This window comes from Salvelinus alpinus, chromosome 3 (assembly GCF_045679555.1).
Source record: "Salvelinus alpinus chromosome 3, SLU_Salpinus.1, whole genome shotgun sequence".
Lineage (NCBI taxonomy): Eukaryota > Metazoa > Chordata > Actinopteri > Salmoniformes > Salmonidae > Salvelinus > Salvelinus alpinus.
In genome coordinates this window covers 8739773-8755004 of record NC_092088.1, presented here as the reverse complement: position 1 = coordinate 8755004, position 15232 = coordinate 8739773, and the positions used below count along the sequence as shown (strand labels likewise).

At 43.1% G+C, this 15232-nt stretch overlaps 1 protein-coding gene across 1 annotated transcript in view; it reads left to right on the top strand.

The window, feature by feature from the left end:
* Nucleotides 1-508: 508 nt before the first annotated feature.
* Nucleotides 509-15232, top strand: part of LOC139569968 (uncharacterized protein C6orf118-like) — a 33133-nt gene continuing 18409 nt past the window's right edge. The window contains exons 1-7 of the mRNA XM_071391373.1: nucleotides 509-575; nucleotides 1326-1541; nucleotides 1750-2093; nucleotides 7024-7186; nucleotides 8977-9099; nucleotides 9894-9953; nucleotides 10551-10669. Of these exons, the coding sequence (XP_071247474.1) occupies nucleotides 1332-1541; nucleotides 1750-2093; nucleotides 7024-7186; nucleotides 8977-9099; nucleotides 9894-9953; nucleotides 10551-10669 (1019 nt within the window). The 5' untranslated portion in view covers nucleotides 509-575; nucleotides 1326-1331. The remainder of the gene's footprint in view (nucleotides 576-1325; nucleotides 1542-1749; nucleotides 2094-7023; nucleotides 7187-8976; nucleotides 9100-9893; nucleotides 9954-10550; nucleotides 10670-15232) is intronic.

Below are 15232 nucleotides of genomic sequence, written 5' to 3'. Positions count from 1 at the left end.
TATTATCAACTGGTTACCAACGTAATTAGAGCAGTAAAAATAAATGCTTTGTCATACACGTGGTATATGGTCTGATATACCATGGCTGTAAGCCAATCAGAATTCAGGGCTAGAACCAGCCAGTTTATAATTCCATTAGTTACAACACCCGGTGCAGGGATGGCTAACTCAGGAAATTCCTTTGGTCTCTACTGAGTTAGGTAAATCAGCTTTTAGTTTTTGTTGCAAATTATTTATGGGAAAATCTTCATTTTCTGAAATGTGATGTTTTGGTGCCTCTTGGCCAATTCAGAACGCTGATTGAGGACCTTTTTACTGATGAACGTGTTTTTCTTTTTTTCTGCTTGCATTTTGTATTTTTATTTTGATGTGTGTATTTTTTTAAATCTACATAATTCAGGGCTCATCTGTAAAAGAGACCTTGGTCTCAGTATGACTCCCCGATAAAATAAAGGTTAAATAAAATTCACTTCCGCCACCGTGTGTTGACGCGCGGTATCCCCTGACAACCGTCTGGGGAAAACAGGAATCTTTTCTCAGAACTTTTCTCTTCACCTCTGGGCAGACAGACGCGGGTGAGTACAGTAGATCATGCTTCGGCAATATGATGTTGGTGTAGTTATTTCGTGCGAATTACAGTGTTTATATCGTCTCAAGAAACCTTTAGCTATAGTTTACTTATTTGCGTGCGTGCTTTGCGCCAATCTATGTAAACTCATGGATTTGACTTTCCCAAATTACAGCGCTTGCTAGACAAATAATCTGCAAATGATGGACATCTACCGTGAAATGCAGTGTAATTATTAACAGAGCAAAATGCTAATCATGTTTCTAGGTAGAGTTTTCAATAAGGTCAATGAATAGAATATGTGCAAGTTAGAGGCTATAGATATTCTGAGTAGGCAATTTTATTTTATTTAACCTTTATTTAACTAGGCAAGTCAGTTTAAGAACAAATTCTAATTAACGATGATGGCCTACCCCGCGCTGGGCCAATTGTGCGCCGCCCTATGGGACTCCCAATTACGGCCGGATGTGATACAGCCTGGATTCGAACCAGGGACTGTAGTGATGCCTCTTTCACTGAGAAGCAGTGCTTTAGACTGCTGCGCCATTCGGGGGCCCACTCGGCAATACTTTGCTACATTTAACATGCTAGTCCTTAAGCAGAAAGAGAGACTTGCTGTTAGTGCTTTAGCCTACAATGTTTAGCCTACAATTTAATATTTAGCCTACAATGACCCCAAAAAATGACCCCAATGACCCCAAAAAAAGCACACATCTTTCCAATACCACATTCAAGTTCCTTCCCGCCCTCCTCTCAGCCAGCCATGTCTACCAAGGCTACCACCCCGAACAAGCCTCGGATGCTGAGGGTATCTGACGGACGCCGGGAGCTCCGGAGCCTTCTCCTGGGGGCAGAGATGGCTCACAAGGCTGACATCCAAACATACAGCTGTGGCCACCTGAGCCCTTACGCCCTGCGCCAGACCCAGCCCCACCGGAGGAGGACAGAGGAACCAATCTGGGAGATGTCTGAGGTCTTTCCCCCACTGTTTTCTTTCTATATTCAGTACCATTTTGCAGAAAAATGCATTGAAAGTATAGAGAGCATTACTTTTTTTTCACACGGGCGAGCAGCGTTTACCCACCAATTTGTTTTACCATTACATCACTGCTTACAATGACACAACAACAATCACATACAACAACAACAAAGCCTAACATCAACATATTCATTATCTCTAGGTCCAGGACAGAGAGAAGGATGAGGAGGAAGGCCTGAATCCCAGTCCTTTTACGCAACGCCTCCAGAGACAAACCAAGATGGCCGCCAACATCGAGAAGATGACGGAAGCCATGTTTGACTTCACTGTCGCCAAGGGGCTAAAACCTACAGTCTTGAAGCCTGGGCAGCATGAGAGCCTTACTGGCACACAGAGAGGAATGGAGAGAGAGGAAGGAGAAGAAAGAGAGAGGAGGAGGAAAACAAGTCTCAAGATGGTTCTGGACACCTCTGAGCTCTTCCTGGTCAAACCCAGCGTAGCATCACAGACCAAACCTCCTGGAGGTGTTGAGGGGAACCAGGACAGGTAATAATGATAATAACACTGTAGTATCACAGACCAATCCTCCTGGAGGTGTTGAGGAGGGGAACCAGGATAGGTAAGGACAATAATAATAAATAAAGAGGTGAGCAGCAATGAACAGGGTTCACAGGATGAAAGAAAGGACACAAGATCATTATGATAATGATGTGTAAGCATTACTAGGGCTGTTAGGGTGAACGTATTACCGCCACTCCGGCAGTCACGAGTCATGACCGCAGTCAAATTCCACGTGACTGTTTAGTCACGGTAACTAGGCTTCTCCAAGCTCTGATGCTGCTGATGGTCATTAGTAGCCTACCAAACTTGCTAACTGCCTGGTACTCAGCACTCTATTATCCCTGTAATCACTCTGACATCAATGCAAATTTAATTTGAAAATCTAATCAAACACTTCATGAGAGCCCATGAGCTCATGTTGCGCAACATTTCTATAGGCTAGAGAAAACAGAGTGATGGCCTCTATTAAAAAGAGGAGGCTCCCATAAGCTTTCTATAGGCCTACTTTCCTAATATTAAACATATTGCTTCTCTGGCATGAAAATGAACCACGGGAATAGCGTCCTCCATTCGCTATTTAAGTGCATAGATGACATGTATTTTTTTATATGATAATAGTCCATTCTAAATCAAAACAAATGTCACACATATATTATTTAGTATATGTAAAGACAAGATTAAATCAAGAATAGTCTAATAGGTGACAATATTCGCCTATCACTAATGTTTGCTAGCTAACTAACAGTATGCTTTGCAATAAAAATGACTTTCTGACAAAATTAGAAACTTATATCTGAAAATGTAGCTAGACTCTTACCCGTATAATGCATGAACGCGTCACGGCAGACTGGAACCATTTAACTCCGTTTTGTTCGTAGCTACATCTTATTTGGCCAGCTTTGTGTCAAGTCACTACGGTTCACACTGATTGTGGCGTGTGCAGAAAGTAGCCCATCACTTTTTCCAACTGATCTCTCGATAGTGCCTGTTAAATTCAGGGCATCAATGTTGTTGAGAAAAGTAGCTAAACTTTTGTAGTTCTCGATGGCTAATGTTATATCTTTCAAAAACTGTCCGGTAGATAGGACTGTCAACACATACTGAACAGCTGACATTAGCATGCTACATGGCAGACCAATCCAAACTCAGCTCCCGGCATGTCCAGCCTATATATATTATCTCAGCCAATCATGGCTAGTGGGAAGGTTCCTCACTTTTTCCATGGCTAAACCAACTAGGCTCGTAATTTAACAATTTTATTCGTATTTATGTATGTAATACGAGTTTGTTATTAAGGCACATGAAAGTTCATGTTCCAGAAGGCATTTCTGCCAAAAAATGCATTTTGATTTAAAAAAAATACATTTACGTTCAAATGCTGCTCCTGTGACGTGCGACATATGCCTAATTTCCTGAAACGAGTCACATATTTATTTCTCCACAGAATAGAATAGGTCAAATTTTGTACTGTGGGGGATAGTAGATTGACATAGGCTAGTGCTCATTTTGTTGGCTGAAGCAAAGTAAATGTGGACAGTTCTTCCAGTATCTTCAATATGCGCCTCGGAATTGGATACGGACGCGCGCAGTTGTGTCCCCAATGTGTCTGTCTTCACTTGTAGCCAGTGCGAATGACCCAATGTGAGAAAGACCCAATGGCCGTAAAAGGCATGGAATTTTTTATGGGGCATTACGGCATCACACAAAGGGGATGCCGCCAGGAAATTTGAGGCATTATCAAGTGCTTGTTGAATTGTGAATGAGAGACTGATGAAGTGTGTACAGCCTGCTCAAAAAACAAAGCAGAGCTCATGTCTTTCATGCAGCTTTTTTCAAATCATCATTAGAGTCACATCATGCAGCCTTAGAATGTATTAAAAATCAAACATATAGCCTAATGTTTGTATCACAACTAAAGTTACATAAATAACTCTACATGAATCATATAGGAGGACCTGTTTCTTTGTTAACCGCTCAACACAGAATAGCCGATTGTGCTCACTCCCTCAAATCGTTTGGAGAAAATATACTTTCTATTTTATTCAGCTATGTTCAATTATATTCTTCATACTATAAAATATAAATATTCATTTTTTACTTTATTTAACTAGGCAAGTCAGTTAAGAACAAATTCATATTTACAATGACGGCCTACCCCGGCTAAACCCGGACGACGCTGGGCCAATTGTGCGCCGCCCTATGGGACTCCCAATCACGGCCGGATGTGATACAGCCTGGATTCGAACCAAGGACTGTAATGATGCCTCTTGCACTGAGATGCAGTGCCTTAGACCGGGAGCCCAAATGCCACAGAATTCTAACACCCACGGTACTGATGTATAAGAAATAAACACTGCACATTACACACTCAACACATACACACTAAAAACGAATGGTTCTATATAGAGCCAAATAAGGGTTATTTGGCTTGTAACCATAGCGGAACCCTTTTTGGTGCTATATAGAACCTTTTTTTGAAGGTTCTATAAAGTACTGTGCTCATAAGATTCTAAATGGAACATGTAGGGTGGTATAAATGTTCTATAGAGAACAACTAAAAAAGGTTCTATTTAGCACCAAAAAAGGGTTCCGCTATGGTTACAAACCTTTTTTATGGTTCTTTATAGAACTTTCATGGAGAATGGTTCTATTAAGAACATTTCTCAATCTCTAAGGTTCTTTGTAGAATCACCCAGGTTTGTTTTATTCTGTTTTAACAGCCATATTATATTGTTAAATTTCCATACGTTTTATTATTGTGTTTATTAACAAGTTGAATCAGGTGTGCTACCTCTGGAGCCACTGGGGGTCCCTGAGGAGAGAATTGAGAACTACTGACTTAGTCAACCATTCTCAGTTGACACAAGGCCATCCACAAGTCTTTCACAAGACACCGTCACTAGCCGTAGTCATATATAACATGTAACAGCATAACACAACAGATTAGATCAACTGGAATGACACTCTCACTCACGGTTGAATGACACTCTCACTCACTGTTGAATGACACTCTCTCTCACGGTTGAATGACACTCTCACTCACGGTTGAATGACACTCTCACTCACGGTTGAATGACACTCTCACTCACGGTTGAATGACACTCTCACTCACGGTTGAATGACACTCTCACTCACGGTTGAATGACACTCACTCACGGTTGAATGACACTCACTCACGGTTGAATGACACTCTCACTCACGGTTGAATGACACTCTCACTCACGGTTGAATGACACTCTCACTCACGGTTGAATGACACTCTCACTCACGGTTGAATGACACTCTCACTCACGGTTGAATGACACCCTCACTCACGGTTCAATGACACTCTCACACACGGTTCAATGACACTCTCACACACGGTTCAATGACACTCTCACTCACGGTTGAATGACACTATCACTCACGGTTGAATGTCACTCACTCACGGTTCAATGACACTCACTCACGGTTCAATGACAGTCACTCACGGTTCAATGACACTCTCACTCACGGTTGCACAAAAAGAGCTGTGAGTGAGCCCTAAATATTCTAGAATATTCTATTCTAGTAACATTTTAGTAATTTAGCAGATGCTCTTATCCAAAGTGACTAACAGTAGTGAGTTCATACATATTGGTACTGTTCCCCCTGGTCCCCCAACCCTGGCATTGCAAGCACTATGCTCTACCAACTGAGCCACATAGGACCCATCACTAAAATGATCACTAATATATATATATATATATATATATTTTCTTTTACTGCAAATAACAATTGAAGGGCTGAAAGGGTTCTTTGGGTCAGTGTGGTTCCACATAGAACCCTTCCCAAAGCACCGTTGAGGAGTCCTCATGTTTTAGTGTGACATAGGCCTACCGGTCACATTCATTGGACATTAAATAAAAGGCGAAAAAGAGACTGCACACTGCATCCTATTCTCTTCATCAGGTCAGACCGGCACATGCTCAGGAACAATGGATTGCAATTATATGTTTTCTTATAAATTGCACATGTTGTCCTTGTCTTACTAATATAATATAGTATATTCCATTTAGCAGACACTTTTATCTAAAGCGACTAACAGACAGTCATGAATGCATTTTACGTATGGGTGGGCTCAGCGGGGTGGCCTTTAACCCTTGACCTTTGGCGTCGCACGCGCTATGCTCTACCGACTGAGCCACACAGGACCCTCTTACACATCATAGGAGCCTCTTACACATCATAGGAGCCTCTTACACATCATTCTTTGGTCAATGATCCACAGGTACTGGTTCACTCAGTCTGACCTGGTCCATCTACAGGTACTGGTTCACTCAGTCTCACCTGGTTCATCTACAGGTACTGGTTCACTCAGTCTGACCTGGTCCATCTACAGGTACTGGTTCACTCAATCTCACCTGGTCCATCTACAGGTACTGGTTCACTCAGTCTCACCTGGTCCATCTACAGGTACTGGTTCACTCAGTCTCACCTGGTCCATCTACAGGTACTGGTTCACTCAGTCTCACCTGGTCCATCTACAGGTACTGGTTCACTCAGTCTCACCTGGTCCATCTACAGGTACTGGTTCACTCAGTCCCACCTGGTCCATCTACAGGTACTGGTTCACTCAGTCTCACCTGGTCCATCTACAGGTACTGGTTCACTCAGTCTCACCTGGTTCATCCACAGGTACTGGTTCACTCAGTCTCACCTGGTCCATCTACTGGTACTGGTTCACTCAGTCTCACCTGGTCTATCTACAGGTACTGGTTCACTCAGTCTCACCTGGTTCATCCACAGGTACTGGTTCACTCAGTCTCACCTGGTCTATCTACAGGTACTGGTTCACTCAGTCTCACCTGGTCCATCTACTGGTACTGGTTCACTCAGTCTCACCTGGTCTATCTACAGGTACTGGTTCACTCAGTCTCACCTGGTTCATCCACAGGTACTGGTTCACTCAGTCTCACCTGGGGGGCCTGACCAAGAAGGACCAGATGAGGATGATGAGACACTTTGACAAACAGGTGTTGAGGAAGCAGGACCTCAGGGACAGGAACTGGATCCGCGGGAACAAGGCTGCTGAGGTCTACGAGTGGAAGCTAGAGAAGGTGGGGAAGACTAACGTGTTTCTTTTTGGTTGTACAAATTTGACCCGGTACAGTATAAACATCACGTAATACCATTACATACTGATTACACCGTAATAACCCATGGTTTACTTCTATGTTTCTTTGGGACTAATTATTTGAAAGAAGTCGTACATATCCTCCATAGGTAATAACAGGCCTACAAGAGGGAATAGTATGCTGTAAATTATAGGGCCGTTTTCTTCAGTACCCTAGAGGTGTTGAGTTAACCAGTATTCTTCAGTCCCCTAGAGGTGTTGAGTTAACCAGTATTCTTCAGTCCCCTAGAGGTGTTGAGTTCACCAGTATTCTTCAGTCCCCTAGAGGTGTTGAGTTCACCAGTATTCTTCAGTCCCCTAGAGGTGTTGAGTTAACCAGTATTCTTCAGTCCCCTAGAGGTGTTGAGTTAACCAGTATTCTTCAGTCCCCTAGAGGTGTTGAGTTCACCAGTATTCTTCAGTCCCCTAGAGGTGTTGAGTTCACCAGTATTCTTCAGTCCCCTAGAGGTGTTCAGTTCAACAGTATTCTTCAGTCCCCTAGAGGTGTTGAGTTCAACAGTATTCTTCAGTCCCCTAGAGGTGTTGAGTTCACCAGTATTCTTCAGTCCCCTAGAGGTGTTGAGTTCACCAGTATTCTTCAGTCCCCTAGAGGTGTTCAGTTCACCAGTATTCTTCAGTCCCCTAGAGGTGTTGAGTTCAACAGTATTCTTCAGTCCCCTAGAGGTGTTCAGTTCACCAGTATTCTTCAGTCCCCTAGAGGTGTTGAGTTAACCAGTATTCTTCAGTCCCCTAGAGGTGTTGAGTTCACCAGTATTCTTCAGTCCCCTAGAGGTGTTGAGTTCACCAGTATTCTTCAGTCCCCTAGAGGTGTTGAGTTCACCAGTATTCTTCAGTCCCCTAGAGGTGTTGAGTTCACCAGTATTCTTCAGTCCCCTAGAGGTGTTGAGTTCAACAGTATTCTTCAGTCCCCTAGAGGTGTTGAGTTCACCAGTATTCTTCAGTCCCCTAGAGGTGTTGAGTTCAACAGTATTCTTCAGTCCCCTAGAGGTGTTGAGTTCAACAGTATTCTTCAGTCCCCTAGAGGTGTTCAGTTCACCAGTATTCTTTAGTCCCCTAGAGGTGTTCAGTTCACCAGTATTCTTCAGTCCCCTAGAGGTGTTGAGTTCAACAGTATTCTTCAGTCCCCTAGAGGTGTTCAGTTCACCAGTATTCTTCAGTCCCCTAGAGGTGTTGAGTTAACCAGTATTCTTCAGTCCCCTAGAGGTGTTGAGTTCACCAGTATTCTTCAGTCCCCTAGAGGTGTTGAGTTAACCAGTATTCTTCAGTCCCCTAGAGGTGTTGAGTTCACCAGTATTCTTCAGTCCCCTAGAGGTGTTGAGTTCACCAGTATTCTTCAGTCCCCTAGAGGTGTTGAGTTCACCAGTATTCTTCAGTCCCCTAGAGGTGTTGAGTTCAACAGTATTCTTCAGTCCCCTAGAGGTGTTGAGTTCACCAGTATTCTTCAGTCCCCTAGAGGTGTTGAGTTCAACAGTATTCTTCAGTCCCCTAGAGGTGTTGAGTTCAACAGTATTCTTCAGTCCCCTAGAGGTGTTCAGTTCAACAGTATTCTTCAGTCCCCTAGAGGTGTTCAGTTCAACAGTATTCTTCAGTCCCCTAGAGGTGTTCAGTTCAACATAACACTCCAGATAGCGTTTCTCCCCATCTTCCACTTCACACAGGTGCAGCTGTGACTGAGTTTTTACCGTACAATATGGTGTGTGTCTCCTTCCCCAGGAGCTGAGGAGGCTGTCAGACCAGAGCTGTCCCAGTAGAGACCGCCTGGGGGTTTTCAGTGACGTCTTCAACGACGTCTGTGAAGGCTCGCCAGTATTCAGAGACATCCTCAGGGAAATCAAGGTTGTTCCATTTCCTCTCCTCCTCTCCCTTACCTCTCTCCCTCTCCTCTCCCTTACCTCTCTCCTCCTCTCCCTTACCTCTCTCCCTCTCCTCCTCTCCCTTACCTCTCTCCCTCTCCCTTACCTCTCTCCCTCTCCTCTCTCCCTCCACTCAGCAGCAGCACATGGTAAGCTTATGGGATGGGATGAATTAGAGGATAGGGACCGGGAGCCTGAGAGACTGACAGTCTCCTGAATTAGAGGATAGGGACTGGGAGCCTGAGAGACTGACAGTCCCCTGAATTAGAGGATAGGGACTTGGAGCCTGAGAGACTGACAGGCTCCTGAATTAGAGGATAAGGACTGGGAGCCTGAGAGACTGACAGTCCCCTGAATTAGAGGATAGTTTCCCTCTTCCCATGTAAAGCACTTTGATTACTTCAGTTGGTAGAAAGGTGCTCTAAAAATCAAATCCAAAATTATTATTTGTGTTATTATTATTGTTATTATTCTTGTTATTGTTATTATTCTTGTTATGATGGTTATTATTATTGTTATTATTATTATTGTTATTATTATTATTATTGTTATTTTTCTTGTTATTGTTATTATGGTTATTATTATTGTTACTATTGTTATTATTACTATTGTTATTATTATTGTTACTATTGTTGTTGTTATTATTGTTATTATTGTTATTATTATTGTTATTATTATTATTATTATTATTGTTATTATTATTGTTATTATTATTTTGTTATTGTTGTTATTGTTATTATTATTCTTCAATCTGTCTTTCTCCCTTCTGCTTTCCAGACAGACTATGATCTGTACCTCAACTCTATTCTGGACTCCCAGACATCTCTCCAGGACTTGGTAAATATTACAAACACATTCAGATTTTTTTAAAGTTTATTTGTAGCCTAATTATATGGAAATCTTACTCAATTATTGTGCTTTCACTGCATATGGAGGTCTGTACTGACACCAATTGAGCTTTTGATTGATTACTGTAACCCTTATTTAAGTCCTCTATACCCTCAAATTCCAATCTGGACCCCGAAGCCAGTTCCACTGCTTTTTGTCATTCCTCCCCTCTTATCGGGGACTGATTTAGACCTGGGACACCAGGTGGGTGATTCACCTCTAATCAGGGACTGATTTAGACCTGGGACACCAGGTGGGTGATTCACCTCTAATCAGGGACTGATTTAGACCTGGGACACCAGGTGGGTGATTCACCTCTAATCAGGGACTGATTTAGACCCGGGACACCAGGTGGGTGATTCACCTCTAATCAGGGACTGATTTAGACCTGGGACACCAAGTGGGTGATTCCACTCTAATCAGGGACTGATTTAGACCTGGGACACCAGGTGGGTGTGATTAATTATCCGGTGGAATAGGAAACCAGCAGTGCACTATATTGTACTGATCTTCATTGAGTATTGTATCCCTCCTCTCCGTGGTCAGTCTGAGCTGGCTCCGCTGAGTGTTCTGGCCCTCGTAGGGGCCGAGGATCTGGAGGAAGCTGGGAACGAGGTGTCCAGGCTGGGAGAGGAGGCGCAGAGGGCCCTGGAAGAGAATGAAAGGTAGGGATGAGTCTCTGAGGGAATGGATATACAGTGGGGAGAACAAGTATTTGATACACTGCCGATTTTGCAGGTTTTCCTACTTACAAAGCATGTAGACGTCTGTCATTTTTATCATAGGTACACTTCAACTGTGAGAGACGGAATCTAAAACAAAAATCCAGAAAATCACATTGTATGATTTTTAAGTAATTAATTTGCATTTTGTTGCATGACATAAGTATTTGATCACCTACCAACCAGTAAGAATTCCGTCTCTCACAGACCTGTTAGTTTTTCTTTAAGAAGCCCCCCTGTTCTCCACTCATTACCTGTATTAACTGCACCTGTTTGAACTCGTTACCTGTATAAAAGACACCTGTCCACACACTCAATCAAACAGACTCCAACCTCTCCACAATGCCCAAGACCAGAGAGCTGTGTAAGGACATCAGGGATAAGATTGTAGACCTGCACAAGGCTGGGATGGGCTACAGGACAATAGGCAAGCAGCTTGGTGAGAAGGCAACAACTGTTTGCGCAATTATTAGAAAATGGAAGAAGTTCAAGATGACGGTCAATCACCCTCGGTCTGGGGCTCCATGCAAGATCTCACCTCGTGGGGCATCAATGATCATGAGGAAGGTGAGGGATCAGCCCAGAACTACACGGCAGGACCTGGTCAATGACCTGAAGAGAGCTGGGACCACAGTCTCAAAGAAAACCATTAGTAACACACTACGCCGTCATGGATTAAAATCCTGCAGCGCACGCAAGGTCCCCCTGCTCAAGCCAGCGCATGTCCAGGCCCGTCTGAAGTTTGCCAATGACCATCTGGATGATCCAGAGGAGGAATGGGAGAAGGTCATGTGGTCTGATGAGACAAAAATATAGCTTTTTGGTCTAAACTCCACTCACCGTGTTTGGAGGAAGAAGAAGGATGAGTACAACCCCAAGAACACCATCCCAACCGTGAAGCATGGAGGTGGAAACATCATTCTTTGGGGATGCTTTTCTGCAAAGGGGACAGGACGACTGCACCGTATTGAGGGGAGGATGGATGGGGCCATGTATCGCGAGATCTTGGCCAACAACCTCCTTCCCTCAGTAAGAGCATTGAAGATGGGTCGTGGCTGGGTCTTCCAGCATGACAACGACCCGAAACACACAGCCAGGGCAACTAAGGAGTGGCTCCGTAAGAAGCATCTCAATGTCCTGGAGTGACCTAGCCAGTCTCCAGACCTGAACCCAATAGAAAATCTTTGGAGGGAACTGAAAGTCCGTATTGCCCAGCGACAGCCCCGAAACCTGAAGGATCTGGAGAAGGTCTGTATGGAGGAGTGGGCCAAAATCCCTGCTGCAGTGTGTGCAAACCTGGTCAAGAACTACAGGAAACGTATGATCTCTGTAATTGCAAACAAAGGTTTCTGTACCAAATATTAAGTTCTGCTTTTCTGATGTATCAAATACTTATGTCATGCAATAAAATGCAAATTAATTACTTAAAAATCATACAATGTGATTTTCTGGATTTTTGTTTTAGATTCCGTCTCCCACAGTTGAAGTGTACCTATGATAAAAATTACAGACCTCTACATGCTTTGTAAGTAGGAAAACCTGCAAAATCAGCAGTGTATCAAATACTTGTTCTCCCCACTGTATACACAGTGAGGGAATGAATATATATATATACAGTGAGGGAATGGATATATATATATACAGTGAGGGAATGGATATATATATATACAGTGAGGGAATGGATATATATATATACAGTGAGGGAATGGATATATATATATACAGTGAGGGGATGGATATATATATATATACAGTGAGGGAATGGATATATATATATATACAGTGAGGGAATGGATATATATATATACAGTGAGGGGATGGATATATATATATATACAGTGAGGGAATGGATATATATATATATACAGTGAGGGAATGGATATATATATACAGTGGGGAGAACAAGTATTTGATACACTGCGGATTTTGCAGGTTTTCCTACTTACAAAGCATGTAGAGGTCTGTCATTTTTATCATAGGTACACTTCAACTGTGAGAGACGGAATCAAAAACAAAAATCCAGAAAATCACATTGTATGATTTTTAAGTAATTAATTTGCATTTTATTGCATGACATAAGTATTTGATCACCTACCAACCAGTAAGAATTCCGGCTCTCACAGACCTGTTAGTTTTTCTTTAAGAAGCCCTCCTGTTCTCCACTCATTACCTGTATTAACTGCACCTGTTTGAACTCGTTACCTGTATAAAAGACACCTGTCCACACACTCAATCAAACAGACTCCAACCTCTCCACAATGGCCAAGACCAGAGAGCTGTGTAAGGACATCAGGGATAAATTGTAGACCTGTACAAGGCTGGGATGGGCTACAGGACAATAGCCAAGCAGCTTGGTGAGAAGGCAACAACTGTTGGCGCAATTATTAGAAAATGGAAGACGTTCAAGATGACGGTCAATCACCCTCGGTCTGGGGCTCCATGCAAGATCTCACCTCGTGGGGCATCAATGATCATGAGGAATGTGAGGGATCAGCCCAGAACTACACGGCAGGACCTGGTCAATGACCTGAAGAGAGCTGGGACCACAGTCTCAAAGAAAACCATTAGTAACACATTACGCCGTCATGGATTAAAATCCTGCAGCGCACGCAAGGTCCCCCTGCTCAAGCCAGCGCATGTCCAGGCCCGTCTGAAGTTTGCCAATGACCATCTGGATGATCCAGAGGAGGAATGGGAGAAGGTCATGTGGTCTGATGAGACAAAAATAGAGCTTTTTGGTCTAAACTCCACTCGCCGTGTTTGGAGGAATAGAAGGATGAGTACAACCCCAAGAACACCATCCCAACCGTGAAGCATGGAGGTGGAAACATCATTCTTTGGGGATGCTTTTCTGCAAAGGGGACAGGACGACTGCACCGTATTGAGGGGAGGATGGATGGGGCCATGTATCGCGAGATCTTGACCAACAACCTCCTTCCCTCAGTAAGAGCATTGAAGATGGGTCGTGGCTGGGTCTTCCAGCATGACAACGACCCGAAACACACAGCCAGGGCAACTAAGGAGTGGCTCCGTAAGAAGCATCTCAAGGTCCTGGAGTGGCCTAGCCAGTCTCCAGACCTGAACCCAATAGAAAATCTTTGGAGGGAACCGAAAGTCCGTATTGCCCAGCGACAGCCCCGAAACCTGAAGGATCTGGAGAAGGTCTGTATGGAGGAGTGGGCCAAAATCCCTGCTGCAGTGTGTGCAAACCTGGTCAAGAACTACAGGAAACGTATGATCTCTGTAATTGCAAACTAAGGTTTCTGTACCAAATATTCAGTTCTGCTTTTCTGATGTATCAAATACTTATGTCATGCAATAAAATGCAAATTAATTACTTAAAAATCATACAATGTGATTTTCTGGATTTTTGTTTTAGATTCCTTCTCTCACAGTTGAAGTGTACCTATGATAAAAATTACAGACCTCTACATGCTTTGTAAGTAGGAAAACCTGCAAAATCAGCAGTGTATCAAATACTTGTTCTCCCCACTGTATACACAGTGAGGGAATGAATATATATATATACAGTGAGGGAATGGATATATATATATACAGTGAGGGAATGGATATATATATATACAGTGAGGGAATGGATATATATATATACAGTGAGGGAATGGATATATATATATACAGTGAGGGGATGGATATATATATATATACAGTGAGGGAATGGATATATATATATATACAGTGAGGGAATGGATATATATATACAGTGGGGAGAACAAGTATTTGATACACTGCGGATTTTGCAGGTTTTCCTACTTACAAAGCATGTAGAGGTCTGTCATTTTTATCATAGGTACACTTCAACTGTGAGAGACAGAATCTAAAACAAAAATCCAGAAAATCACATTGTATGATTTTTAAGTAATTAATTTGCATTTTATTGCATGACATAAGTATTTGATCACCTACCAACCAGTAAGAATTCCGGCTCTCACAGACCTGTTAGTTTTTCTTTAAGAAGCCCTCCTGTTCTCCACTCATTACCTGTATTAACTGCACCTGTTTGAACTCGTTACCTGTATAAAAGACACCTGTCCACACACTCAATCAAACAGACTCCAACCTCTCCACAATGGCCAAGACCAGAGAGCTGTGTAAGGACATCAGGGATAAATTGTAGACCTGTACAAGGCTGGGATGGGCTACAGGACAATAGCCAAGCAGCTTGGTGAGAAGGCAACAACTGTTGGCGCAATTATTAGAAAATGGAAGACGTTCAAGATGACGGTCAATCATCCTCGGTCTGGGGCTCCATGCAAGATCTCACCTCGTGCGGCATCAATGATCATGAAGAACTTGAGACAAAAATAGAGCTTTTTGGTCTAAACTCCACTCGCCGTGTTTGGAGGAAGAAGAAGGATGAGTACAACCCCAAGAACACCATCCCAACCGTGAAGCATGGAGGTGGAAACATCATTCTTTGGGGATGCTTTTCTGCAAAGGGGACAGGACGACTGCACTGTATTGAGGGAAGGATGGATTTGGCCATGT